Source organism: Triturus cristatus, chromosome 1_1 (genome assembly GCF_964204655.1).
Source record: "Triturus cristatus chromosome 1_1, aTriCri1.1, whole genome shotgun sequence".
NCBI classification, from domain to species: Eukaryota; Metazoa; Chordata; class Amphibia; order Caudata; family Salamandridae; genus Triturus; species Triturus cristatus.
The window spans coordinates 1,048,666,255-1,048,680,295 of record NC_140579.1 but is presented as its reverse complement, the minus strand read 5'-3'; the positions used below and the strand labels follow the sequence as shown (position 1 = coordinate 1,048,680,295).

At 47.5% G+C, this 14,041-nt stretch overlaps 1 protein-coding gene across 1 annotated transcript in view; it reads left to right on the top strand.

Moving 5' to 3' along the window:
• Positions 1-14,041, top strand: part of LOC146871500 (F-actin-monooxygenase MICAL1-like) — a 147,273-nt gene that overhangs the window by 30,890 nt on the left and 102,342 nt on the right. The window contains exons 2-4 of the mRNA XM_085647101.1: positions 9,595-9,802; positions 10,538-10,654; positions 13,483-13,584. Coding sequence (XP_085503227.1) covers positions 9,595-9,802; positions 10,538-10,654; positions 13,483-13,584 — 427 coding nt within the window. The remainder of the gene's footprint in view (positions 1-9,594; positions 9,803-10,537; positions 10,655-13,482; positions 13,585-14,041) is intronic.

Here is a 14,041-nt window from a genome sequence, read left to right as displayed (position 1 = left end):
CAGGAACCATTTTTGTCTAAGTACCAACATGGGGTCCGGCAAATTGTTAATCACCTTACGATAGGTGAGGGAGGTGGCCCTTTTTTGCATATACTCGGTCAACAATCTATCCTCCAGAGGAGTAGCTTCTGGTAGGATGGTACCTGACGTTAAGACCGCCTGCAGTGTGGGTCTGATCTGTATGTACTTAAAAATCTCAGAGGAGGCAAGCTCGTATTTGACCGTGAGATTTTCAAACAGGACCACTTTGCCCCTCCTCCGGAGCTCACCCACCGTAGATATGCCTATCGCATCCCATTTGCTAAACCCTTTACTGTTTCTGAGTCGCCCAAGCCGTTGTGAATTCCAGAGTGGTGTCATTTGCGTGATGACCCCACCCGCCATCCTAACCTGGCATGTGCCGCATACCATATGTTAACTGTGTGTGCTGTTGGCCCAACTAGTAATTTAGATCTATTTCTGTTATATAGCACTGACATGACCCCTTCCTCTCCCAGCCCTTGCCTATCTGCCTGAAATGCTGGGTCTGTCGGAGCATGTATCCAGCAATTAATTTCTTTTAATTGAGCTGCCCAGTAGTATAATTGTATATTTGGAAGGGCTATACCGCCATCATACCAGCTCCTGACCAACTTGTCTTGTGCAATGCGCGCTGGTTTATTCCCCCATAACAGACTGGAAACTTCTGTCGCTATTGATTTGAAGTAGCTTGGTGGTACGGGAAACGGGGTATTTTCCAAAACATATAAAAATCGGGGGAGCGCCATCATTTTAAAAAGTGCAGCCTTTACCAGCAATGTCAGCGGTAAATTGCGCCAGAAGGTCGCGTCTCGTCTACACCGCTCCATGGGGGCCTAAGATTTCTCTGAAAAAAGTACTTGAAGGTAGCCTCAGTGATCTGTAGCGGGCAACCCTCGGGAAGCAACGGCGGTGGGCCATGTAGTATAAATAAAATTGATTTGGACCAATTAATGGTGTAGCCAGACACCCGACCAAAAATCTCGCAAATGTTTGAGCGCCAAAACAGACTGCCTAGGGGATGTTAGATATAACAACACATCATCTGCATATAGGGAGATGCGGTCTTCCCAGCTCGGTGTCCACCTGAGCCCACAGATCATCGGTTCCCATCTGATCCATGCCACCAGTGGCTCCAACACAAGTGCGAACAGTAACGGGGATAGTGGGCACCCTTGGCGCGTTCCAGGTGTCAGCAGGAAATCCCTAGATATATGTCCATTGGCCACTACGTGCGTTAGGGGTTTAGTGTATAGTAGCTATATCCATGCACAGAATTTTGGGCCAAAGCTTAAGTGTCTAACGACTGCAAAAAGATATGGCCATTCCACCATGTCTAATGCCATCCGTGCATCTAGGGAGAGGATGACCGCCGGTTCCTGAATATAATGCATGCGAGCCAACACTCCATGCAGCCGCAGCAAGTTGAGAGCCGTGCTTCTATTTGGCATAAACCCAGACTGATCTGGGTGAATTAGGGCCGCAAGATGTGGGGTCAATCGCGTCACTAGAAGTTTGGCTAGTATTTTGGCTTCGGCATTGATTAATGATATTGGGCGATAGGAAGTGCATTCCTCGGGGGCTTACCAGGCTTTGGGATCGTCACTGTGGTGGCCATTTGCTGACCTTGCGGGAGCTCCCCTGCCTCCAGACTCTCAAGATACATATTTAAAAGATATGGAGCAGTCGTATCGGCAGTCTTTTTGGATAGTTCAATGGGTATACCATTCGGCCCCACTGCTTTCCCCGATTGTAAGGAGCCGATAGCCATCTGCAGTTCTTCGATCGTTAGGTCAGCCTCTAGCATGAGGGCCGCCTCTGGGGACAGCTTAGGCATATTAATATCTTTAATGTAAGTTTGAGCCTCATCCGTCGCTATAGTTGTCTGTGACGCATACACCCGCTCGAAATACCCGGCCAATGTATTCACTGTCTTCCGGTGCAGCCACCAGTGAGCCATCCGGAGCACGTAACTGTGCTATCTTTTTCTGCGCCCGCTCCTTTTTATCAAGCCAAGCTAGAAGCTTACTTGCCTTATCACCTATTTCATATATCTTGTGTCGCGTAGCCTGCAGCCGCGCTTTAGTCACTTCTCACTGGTATTCCCTAAATTCACATTGTTTAATACGCAAGGTTTGGGATGTTTCTGGTGACGGATTCTGTGAGTGCTGGTCATTAGCACTACTCAGTTCAGATTCTATAGTGTCTAAATCTGCTGGTTTCTCTCTTGTGACCTACAATAGAGGAGATGGACTGACCATGGACAACCGTTTTATACACCTCCCAAAGAGTGCTAGGGGATTGGACCGAAGAAACTATTTCCTGGAAATAGTGACGTGTTGCTGTAACAATGTCTTTTGAAATCTTAGGGACACGTAGATACCCAGGATATATGGGGTAGATACGTTGCCTTGCCATGTGATGATTTGTGTATGTCAATGTTAGTGGAGAGTGATCCGATATATCTCTAGGACGGAACTCAATGTTTACCACATTCTTGAGGCTATCTGCGGCTGTCAAATAATCGATTCGGGAGAGACTAATGTGTACACCTGACTGAAAAGTGTATTGCCGTGTTACTGGGTGTCTAGATCTCCATGAATCTGTAAGCCCGAGGGTGTCTAAAAATCCCTCCATACGAGTAGTGCCTGTCGAGTTCATCGGGAGGGGGGGGGTGAGGGGGGGACGGGGAGGGGGGGTGCTGATCCTGGGTTCCATCAATTATAGCATTAAAGTCCCCACCAATTAGCATTTCCCCTGCTGGGAGATCCAATAGAAATGCACTAAGTGCTGAGAGGGCCACTGAATGAAGGGCTGGAGGGATGTATACTGACACTATATTGAACAGTCTCCCTTCCCAATGACATGTAATAGCCACAAATCGACCCTGGTAGTCTGTCCGAGTTTACTCAATTACTAGAGGAAAGTGTTTACGCACTAAAATACCTACACCCCTCGAACCAGAAGAGAACTCAGAATGCACAACCATTTGAAACCCCCTGCGGTCCATTGCCCTGCAGGCCGAGCCCACTAAATGTGTCTTTTGCAGCAGGGCCACTGCCGGTGCACACCGCTTTAAATATTGTAGAACCAAACCCCTCTTTATCTTATCTCCTAGCCCATGTACATTCCATGTAAGCAGCGACAAAGGAGTTATGGGACACCGGGGGCGTCTGCGAACTAGACTCTCATTGTTCCTGCATCAGCCCCTTTTGCCACGGGCAACATGTATTGTCACAGGATCATTACCATAGCAAATCCAAAGATCAATCTCTGATAGGTAGTGTGCCATTCTCGCCCTTGTGAAAATCGTAACTAATAACATGAAATACCAAAATAACAGTTCCTCCCTACCCACCCACCTCCCTGCCTCCCTGCTTGACGGACTTAAAACTACCCGCCACCCCAACTGTGCAGAGTGCTTAGTACCCTTCCAGGTTACCATTCAGCGGAGGCGAGAGTAAGCTTCCGCTGTCCCCAAGAGCCCCCCCAAACCTGTACCAATCGCCGCCTTCCCCATTGGCTATCCAACCGAGTCGGTCAAGTTATTTAAGGATACAGTGTTCTTGTCATGATTGGTCCATGTCTCCATATACAGTCAGAAAAGTTCCTGTCCATTATCGGACCTGTACAGCAGTCCCTGCTGGTAACAGTAGGATGGTCCCAAAGGCCGGAAACACATTCAGATGCCACCAATGTAGTCATTGTGGTCCATTCAGTCTCTGCTTCCCTTGGGCAAACTTCACGTTCCATTGCGTAGGTCTATTCCTGTTCTTCCTCCATCTCACGGTCTCCGCGTCCAGCGTCGCTTCCTACCGATCTTCCCTTTCGGGTGGCCTTACGCCATCCCTTCAGTCATTCCTGTACATCCTCTGGCGACATAAAGAACCACGCTTTGCCTTCAGCTTCCACCCTCAATTTGGCTGGAAACAGCATGGATTACTTGATTCCCCGATCACGGAGAATCTTTTTAACTTCGAGAAATCCCCGGCGTTGTTTCGTGACTGTCGCAGTATAGTCTGGAAATATTGTGATGGTTGCATTGTCTATCCGTAATGGAGGAGCAGCGTGAGCAGCTTGCAATATCGCATCTCTGTCCCTAAAATTGAAAATACGAGCCGATATCGGGTGTGGTGGGGCCCCCAGCTTCGGCCTACCTCCAGGGACCCGATGCGCCCTTTCGACGGAGAAGTAATTGGACAGACCACGTGACTGAAGGTGGGTTGCGATTAAATCTTCAACAAACCGGTTAAGGGCTGGGCCACCTGTCCGTTCCGGCACACCAATAATGCTAATGTTGTACCGTCGCGACCGCCCCTCCTGGTTCTCCAACTTTGCCGCAAGTAACTTATTGTCCGTCATGAGCTGCTGCACTTGCTTTTTAAGGGTGGTCGTATCGGCCGTCAATGTTGCCGTAGTATTTTCAACCTCCGTTACTTTAGTGGACATTTGTAGGAAGGTGGAATCTGACTATATGGTTGCCCCCACTTTTTTCCTGGTGTTTGAATGGTTTTTGACTAGTCTGGCTGGGATCCTGCTATCCAGGACCCCAGCCTATCTGTTTACTCCCTTAAACAACTTGGTGTGCATATTAGATGCACTGGTGATTGGATACTGTGGTACCTTATGAGCCCCTAGTATATGGTACCTTAAGTACCTAGGGCATTTGTACTTCACAGGCCTACCAGGGGCTGCAGCATGTATTATGCCACCCCTGGGAAGCACTCACAATCTGACACCACAGGCCTGCTACTGCAGCCTGTGTGAGGTAGTGTTAGCACTCCTCACTGAGGTATAGGTTCCTATATCTCACCATACACACACATATAAACCTATCAGTCACCCCTATGGTAGGCCCTATCAATCCCAAGGGCAGGGTGCATGGTTTACTATGTGAGGGAGTGCTTCTGCCTGAGCAGGGCCCCTCTGCAGCTGGCAGAGTCTATTCTCTGCTGCTGTTTGTGGATGCGGTTAAACCATATACTCTTAAGTGCATTCTACCTCGCGGTAAATGCTAACTTTGGAATGACTGCATCAAAACATGTTGTGTCACCACCTCCCAGACAGGATTTAGTGTATTGGAGCTGGGTGGGTGCTTTGAAGTCCTGCACTGGGGGAGCAGTAGGCTCCTCTGTGCATATGCCTGCTCAAACCGGTTCAGGGGCTACCTGCCCCTGCTCTGGCGCGAAACTGGACAAAGGGAAGTGGGTGTAACCACCCACTACCCTGACCCTCCTAGAGGAGTGGTCATAGAGCTAGTCCCTCCCATCTTTTTACTATAAGATACCAAAGCTTGCCAATGCAACTTATATTACACCTGAACGTCGCTCAACTAAGAAGAATCCTGACCCTTCGACGTTCCACTATCTCTGGAAGACTGAAGAATCTCCCTTGGAGTCAAGGAGTGACTCCCCTGCTTGGCAGACACCAAAACTCTTCAACAACGGTTGCAAATTTTACTGCTCCCGCCGGAGCCTGAAGTTCCTGCGTCCCCTGAAGCGGATTTCCTGACCTCTCGACAGCCATTTTGAGTCCCCAGCGAAGCTGTGGCGTCTGGATCCCACGAGTGACGAGGAACAGCAATACCAGGGAACCGTGCACTGATTTCGAGTGCAAGCCCTAATCTACGTCCAACGAAGTTGTGCTTTGGACCATTTGTTGTCCAAGTCCCGAGCAGGTCTAGTACCGAAAATCAGCGGCCTACCCCGTCCCGAGTGACCGTGGGCTGTTGGTAAACTTTTCCTGCAAAGGCGTCTTCGCGGTTGCTTGCCCATTGGCTAGTAACTCACCTGAAGACTTCCACATCGACTTCAAGGGCTTGCCTGGTTGCTCTGGGCCTGCCCTCTCTTACCCTTGCTGGGTAAGTCCATCAGACCTTGCTGGTCTGCACCATTGCCAATCTTCACTCTACACAAGACTTGCAGTTGCCAAGGCTTGTTGGCTCCAATCCGGGTGCCGACACTGTCATCCGCTGCAGACGTCGTGGGAACCTCCGAAGCCAGCTGCTGGTCATCTTCGATCCCTCCTGGTCCTCGTGAGCGAAGAGACAAAACACCATCATCGACCTGAAGAGACGCGACAGCTGTGGTCATCCATCTTGCTGGCCACAGGTCACTGGCAAGTGACTCTGAACTCTGTCCCCTCAATTTCTAGGTCTTCTGCAACTCCAATCCATCGTCGGATTCGAACGGACACCTCTCCAGTCGTCACAAGCAGCAAGTCTTCAAGGATCTCCACTGAAAACAGCATCGCGACCCGACACCAAAGGACACCTATGCACCCGGCTTCCCTGGGTGAGGTAACTTGTGCACTCCGGTGTCCAAGTGTGTGTTGGCTCTCGAAATACTTACCCTTTAAGTTGCTTGCCTGTTGACTTTTGCGAAGAGCCCTAGAAGTGTAAAATACAAACCGCGACATTTGCCAATGAAACGCATTGAAAACCCACGTGTGTGTTTAGACACTGCACGCGTCTCCTGTGGGCTGATTACTTACCTGCTAATACTGCAGAAGTGAAGCCCCAGCGATTCCAAAGGCACTAGGCCTCTTCATTTTGCAAGTCGAGTTTGTTAACCCATTATTTCAGTATATGGTCTGGTACGCCCCTAGGGCTACAGCCATATTTGTGCTTAATTTATTGAGAACTGTTGATCTTTTGAATGTTTACCTGGCTCTAATCTCATAAAGAGATTAGTAGAGTATATTTAGAAATAAATACATATATATTTGATATATATACCTGTGTGGTGTCTTTTCATTTGGTAATTCAAGAGATTATAAATTAAAACAAGCTGCTTTACATTCCTTAGAGACTTAGCCTGAAGGCTGCTCTCCACAGCTACCACTAGGATAGCTTTCTTTAAAAGGTTGTCTTTAAACCTATCTACCAAGAGTCGAATTGGACTGGTGCAAGGTGGCCGCTATAACTAGTGACCAGCATATGCCAGGCCAACTTCTCACAACATTTTATTGCAAACAGCACGAATTAAGGCAAGATCCACTGCCAAAGTGCCAATGCGTGAGTCCACTTTGTTCAGAGTGGTCATAATGTCTTGGAGAGTCACCTCTTGTTTGTCTTCAACACTCGCGCCTTCTGACGAGGGTGCATCCTTGGATGATGGGTCTGTCTGCGCTTTAGCATATGCATAGTTGTCCAGCTTGGACTGGTTAAAGCCTTTTGGATTTCTGGTGCTCATTGTTGCTCCTGGATGCGTGCACACAAAGTCCGGGGGGGGGGGGGAGTTCAGGAGTGCTGGTTACCGCCGCCTGCCTGCGAGCTAACGAAGCCCACGTTGCCCGTCTGCTTTCACACCCCCTTTCCTACCCCACAACCTCTCCTCTCACTCTCTCTGGGCCAGCGTTGCCCCTACTAAATTCTCTTGTGCGCGCTACTGAGGTGGATAAGACAGTACTGGGACACCGTGTCCCTCGATCACTTGATGCCCAGCAAAATGGCGCTGATCAGCGCATCTCCCTGACGCCCTTCACTATGGGAGATGCGCGCTGCCACTGTCCTCCCACCGGTCTAGGAGCACATATTGCGGCAAGTCAGGGTGCTGTTAACTTCCGATCCAAAGTGCGGATAGTCAGTGAGGGGAGAACGGCCGACAGTGCCACTATTGCCCGCCCGCTCCCGGCAGCAGCATGAGGCACTTGCAGCCCGCGGAGCGGTGGCGAAATTCAAATCCGCGGCGCTTGCCGGGCCTTTCCCAATGGAATTGGAGCCTGAAGGTTATTGTGTGCCTCACTCCGGTAAGCTGCTGCTGCCGCTTTTACGCTGTGCGCCTCCAGCCGCTCCCCGCCTGCACTCCCGTCCGCCTCAGAAGCCGACTCGCCTCCGCCGGATACACTCCCAACTTTAGGTCCCGGCTCACTTCGCCGCGCTAGGCCGCTGTAGATTACTTCGCCGCCAGTGCCTCAGCGAGCCATCTTTTCGAGCCTGGACTCAATCGCCCGACACTTCGGGCCTTCCGCCACCTCAGCCTTCAATTGCAGGCGAGAAGGCTGCCGGATTATTGTACGGATCGACTGGGCCAACTAGAGGGTTACGGAGCCTCTCTAAGCTGCGGCCATGTTCTCTGGCTGCTAGCCACGCCCCACCTGTATTGCGGTTTTTAACTCTTATGTGGCGTGTTCATTGGACTTTCTTAAACAAGTTACCACAGCCTTAGAAACTTGTATTATTTGTACCTTATTAATCACTCTTTGTACTTATTCATTCCTTTTTAAAGTTTTTATGATAACACACTTTGATGAAATTAGTTTTAACGATGGATCGTATTGTATTGCACAAGTTTTTGTTTTAAGTGATTCCCAAGTAGTTTGATTTGGAAGGATTGAGTTTTAACTTGCCTAGGCGTAGTCCCTGGAAAATTCTAAAATGCACATTATTGTTAAATTTGTCATACTGTACAGTTATTTACTGGGACACTTTTTAGCTTATACTTTTTATATGAACTAGTTTTATGTTTATGTATTATCTATGGTTCACTTGTGTATACTCCTTTTGGGAGGCAAACATTTCTTGTCTGTTTTGTGTACTTTTATGGCCCATGGGACCGAAATAAAGTTATGGAATGGAAAAAAGTACAGTCTCCATATCTCCTACTCTAAAGGAGAGGTAAGCCCCAGAACTGTGTATTAGGGGTGACCCATGTTATTCTTTCATGTAGTGATTTTCTATAGCGCTTGGAGTTCTTGGAAGCACGGTGTGAACATAAACTATTGAATAAACAGGGAAGTATTTATGCAACACGGTGACTAGAGGGCATTGGGTAATGGAAAAAGTGAGGAAGGTAAAGAGGGAAGCTTGTAGTCTGTTACCCTAAGATAACTCGATAGTCATCCTACAGTAGTGATTGAGGCAGTACTAAGGAACAGAGAAATGTAGGTGAGAAATACAGGAGAGAAGATGCTACTAAAGTTAGTCTGTCCGAATTCTTTACACATTCACTATATTCACGTGCTGAGTTAATCAGAACCACTTTAAAATCAGAAGTGATGGTTGAATCGTTTGATTGTGGTCAAAGGTGAAGGTTGAGGGTGGTGTAGACATTTGTACCCTAGTCTCCATCTTTTCTGCCCCCATGTTTCACCAAGGCCTCTTTGTCTAGCAGAGCCTCTCTTACTGATAGGGATCCCATCAACCCACATATCCACTGGCGTTTATTATGGATATGACTGGAAAAGCGGGCGTCTTCTGCTGGTGGGTATCCGTAGATGTGTATTTTGGACAGTGAATAAAGACAATGACAGGAGGGACCTCCATGGGCCACCACAGCTAATGTTTGAGGTTCTTACCAAATACATTTCAAGGTTAGAGACACATTTGATTCGATATACAACCAATGCTCCGCTGCATGAAATGCCGTCAAGACGTTTAAGACCACGGTTCATTTTTTGGTGATGGATTTCATCACTGATATCCAGCAAAGCTAACTCCATTCTAGTGCAGGTCCAAAAGCAATCTGTTAAAAATCCAGGCTATTAAGGTAGTCAAGATGATTGTCCTCTCCGATGTGCTGGTCTTAACAGAAATACCCCCTGTTCAGCAGCTTATTGCCTCTCCTTTGTTTCCAGTGCCTTGTGGTGGGGGCAGGGCCCTGCGGCCTGCGCACCGCCATCGAACTGGCCTTCCTAGGGGCGAAGGTCACCGTGGTGGAGAAGCGTAAGTCCGTCTCTCGGAATAACGTCCTGCACTTGTGGCCCTTCAGCATCCTGGATCTGCGGGGCCTTGGGGCCAAGAAGTATCATGGGCGCTTCTGCACTGGGACTCTGGACCACGTCAGGGAGTGATGGTGGCAGAAGGCACCATAGATGTTTGGATAGGGGAATTGGTGCGCACAAGTGCATGTTGGGTGATGTGATGGGTAGAGGAGAGTCGGATCTACAATGCATAAAAGTCTTCAAGGAAAGATGTCTGGGAAGACCAGTGCAACTGCTGGTAGGCTAGGAAGTGTAATTGTGGAGGGATAGGTTGATCAGAAGCCAACAGCGATGTGTTAAGTAGTGGGATTATTTAAGTGATGATGTAAAATGAAAGCCCACCTTTTATTTACTGAGTGATGCGTGTCTCTGCTCAAGTGTTCCCAGTTTTTGGCATGGGGTGCTTATGGAGATGGTGATTTGTACCTAGTTTGTTCACATTGTGATTGGAACTTTATATCTCGAGGGTCCTCTAACAAATGAACCATTCATCCACATTGCCTCTGGCTTGCCTAGTACAGTGAGTGACGCTTATAATGTTGAGGTGAATGGAGTAGTTGCTTGTTGATAGGATCTGAAATAATTAATCAGCAAAGTCTAAACATATATACTGGGTGAATTCTGAAAATGAGTATTACTTGGTTTGGTGTTCTCCTTATTTCGCCATTGCTCCTTCCCATACCCCATCTCACTTCCTCACACCTTTACTTTCCTAATGCTTTATCTCTCAACCTCGTATTTGTTGCCTTATGTTCTTCTTTTGCCAGCCATTCCCTTCGTTTGTTTCCTTTTTTCATGCCCTCTTTTCTAATCGCAGGTATTCGTCAGCTGCAGCTCATTCTCTTGAAGACGACGTTGCTCCTTGGAGTTGAGGTCTTTGTAGGCATTACATTTAAAGATCCAGTCCCGCCTCCTGCTGAAGTGAAAAGTCCGGGTGAGTCAGTAATTAGTGATCGAGGAGGATCTTATGATGTATATATGTGCGCTGTTTATTTTGACTCCATTTCCTCCTATTCCACCGCTTACGATTGGTTTCTAGAAACGTATTTGTTTTGGAAACATGCCAGATCAAGTCCCTCAGTTTGGTGCATAAGACTTTTTATGATTCTAAGCCCGCTTTCTTCTACAAATGTTACAAAAAATAATCCAAAATGCATGTTAGTCAACCTTCAAACCTCTGTTCGCGTTTCCACCATTTTGCTTTGCAAAATTTGCAGCGAAGCGCCAACGCCCAATCCAGATGGCTTGTAAATAAACCCATTATTGGGGTATCCAATACAACTGATGAGCTTGTTGCTTTCTCCTATGCTGCCTTTCTACCTTTATATAGTGGTGGGCCCACCTCTCTCTCTCTCTTCTCAAACCTTCATGCTGCACCAACCGGATTTACAGGGTGCATGTGCACTCCAAAAATGTATTTAACATAACATAAATGCCCGTTCCATCTATATGTGCCCCAAGATATTGAATTGAGAGCACCCCCGGCAATCCTGTCCCTTCTGTCCCACTGCACGGGATGAAGAACATTGCCAGACATAGTCATCGTTCTGTCCCAGCAAGGGACAACAGTATGGTAGTGCTCCCTCTTCGGTTTCTCTGGAAACCAGGACTTAATCAAGTATGCCCTCAGACGCTTTTCTACACCTGATGGCACTTGTTTGAGGCATTGAGTTTGAAAAATACTGCATGTTCTTGTTTCACCTACCTCCTGGTAGTATTTGAGTTTCTGAGCACGTGAGTGTGATGCAAGACCTTAAGAAGTAGCCCGATAAGGTAAGCATTTATAGGTTACACATGTGACCATGCAATTCACTGCTGCAGGAATGTATGTTATGTTGATTATTTGCTTAGCACCGAATGCCAAAACGTTCTGAGAAGCGAGAAGAGGAACGAAGGAGAAAAGATTGGGGATAGTGAGGGAGGATCTAGAAGGAGCTTTGTTGATAAAGTTGTCTTTTTCAAAATTATGTTTTTCCAGATGGAGAGGAGTTGTTGCCTCTCTTCATGTCACTGGGACAGCTTGGGGCAAATTTACAAGGCGATAATGCCACGAGAATGTCCCTTTTTCAGACGCTCTAGTGACGTGAAGTCCTTCGCCTTATGAACAAGGCCGCATTAAGCCACTTACCATGGCTTTAACGCTGCCTTGTAAATAATGCACCTATTCACTCAGCACGGCGTGAAAGGGGTGTGCAGTGGGTGTTGCAGAGGGCGTTCCGCTGCAACACCATTGCTTTTTGATGCTGCACCATATTTTTAACGTTTGGGGCAGTGCCAAAAATACCGCCAGGGAATACTTGGTCTTAAGCAGGTGAAATGAGGAGAAATGTTTCATTTCTCATTGTATTTTGCTCTTTCCATGTAACAGCAAATCGCCTTTATAGATCATGTTCAGGAAGGTGTCCCTTCCTGCAGATAAACAATTGCCTCTGCAGATAAACAACTGCCCCTGCAGCGCAGGCACCCATGCCACATGGCGCAAGGGTATCTTGCCTGGGGCTATGCAGCTTTTTTAGCGCCAGTACTAGGGGAAATGCAAGGGTATGCCGCATACTTGTAAATGCGGCGCATCCCTGGGTTATGAAACGGACAAAGTGCGACTTTACAAATTTTGGCACACCGTGCTCCGCCACTTTCTAGTAAATATGCCCCTTGTGTCAAGTCCCCGGCTCGCAGTCGTCAATCTAATGTGTTTTGGGAGTTGTAGTTGTGGATTGGCTCCTTGAAGCCAAGATGGCTGACTCACCCGATAACAATGATTTGTACCAGAAAAGCACAAGCCTGAATGGTGTCCTAATGACCAGAAGCTGGGTGGTTACTCTAGGATGGCGCTATAGCGTCTTGTGGGTAGCCAGTCTTGGGGATCTCGCTGGCAATGGCTAGAAGGAACTAGATGGATAAGTGGGTTGGAGGGCAGGAAAGGGCCTTGACGGAGGGAGGGTGCTAGCACTGCCAGCTCTAGAGTGCCTTGGATTGGACTCTCAATGTTCAATACCTCTTCCGAAGATGACTAGTGGAAGGAAGCTATCTACACCAATCACTAACCGCTGTTGACATCAAAGGGGCAGGACTTTAGCCATTTATTAATGGGTAGTAGAGATTTTTTAGATTCGCAAGATAGGGTTGGGCAAATGAAGGTTTTCAGGCATAGTTATTGGGTAAAAGAAGGTATGGGGTTGTTGACCTCATTGCTATGGGTACAGGTTAACTTGAGGATAGAGGGTGTAAGCAACACAATCAGCAGGTATGGCTGAGAACTAGTATGTCCAAAAGAGGCTACACGAAGGAGTGAGCATGGGTGCAAAGGAGATTGAACGTACCGTAGATAGCTTGAGGAAGTTGCCAATAACAATTCGGTTGGCATTAAGAATGGTAGAGGCCCAGAAGGCTGAAGACGGAGATACTGAAGGGGGTGATGGTAGACCCAGGTAGAAGAGCCACCTAAGAGAGTAGTGGATATAAGAGTTGTATTATTTATATTTTGAGTATGTTCAATCAGACGTGAAGGATCCAGGTGCTCAGTTTTTGCTGCAGTTTGCAGACCTATCTCATTTAGGCGGCCACTTCCACAATATTTACCCAGTTTGGTCTGAAGCCTGACAAGTGAGACTCTGTCAAGAGTCATCTGCGTCCCCACAGTTGTGTTCACCCCAGTTGGACGAGAGGTGGCCTGTTGTAAAGTATACTGCGGTTGTAATTCAGTGATGTTGGATGTGGGTGGGCCTGACTTACTGCTAATACTTTATTGTTCCCTTTGTCAAGGAAAAGGCTGGACCGCCTCCTTTCAGCCCACCAGCTCCTATCTCGCCCAGTTCCAATTCGATGTCCTGATCTCAGCCGGAGGAAGCAGGTTTATCCCTGACGGTAAAAGGTTCTAAACTGTTCAGAAGATTCTGGCATTGATACAGAGACTAGACTATCTCACACAGTGTGAAGTTTGTTGATGGGGCAAAAGGAGATTTGGGGGAAGCGGGGGCCAGCAAAGTCTGGGTTTTCAATGAGCCAATGTTTCTTGAGCTTGTCCAGTGCAGTCCTGCAAAGTCTTATTGGAGATGAAAAATTCTCCTAGACCGTTGTATGCTCTGAAATATGTAAAATTACGTTTGATGCAAAGAAATCTATATTTTTACTATGCAGATACAAGATAAAAAAAGAGACACATTTGTAGCTAATCCCATACGGAAAGGTTTAGTGAATCCTGCCAGAGTTTGCAAAAAGAACTGTTGATGGACAGAATGCAAAACAATGTCATACATTCACCCCAGTAGAGAGATCTGGGCCTAAATCCATCGTTTTTTTGCTCACCATGCCATTCCAGTTT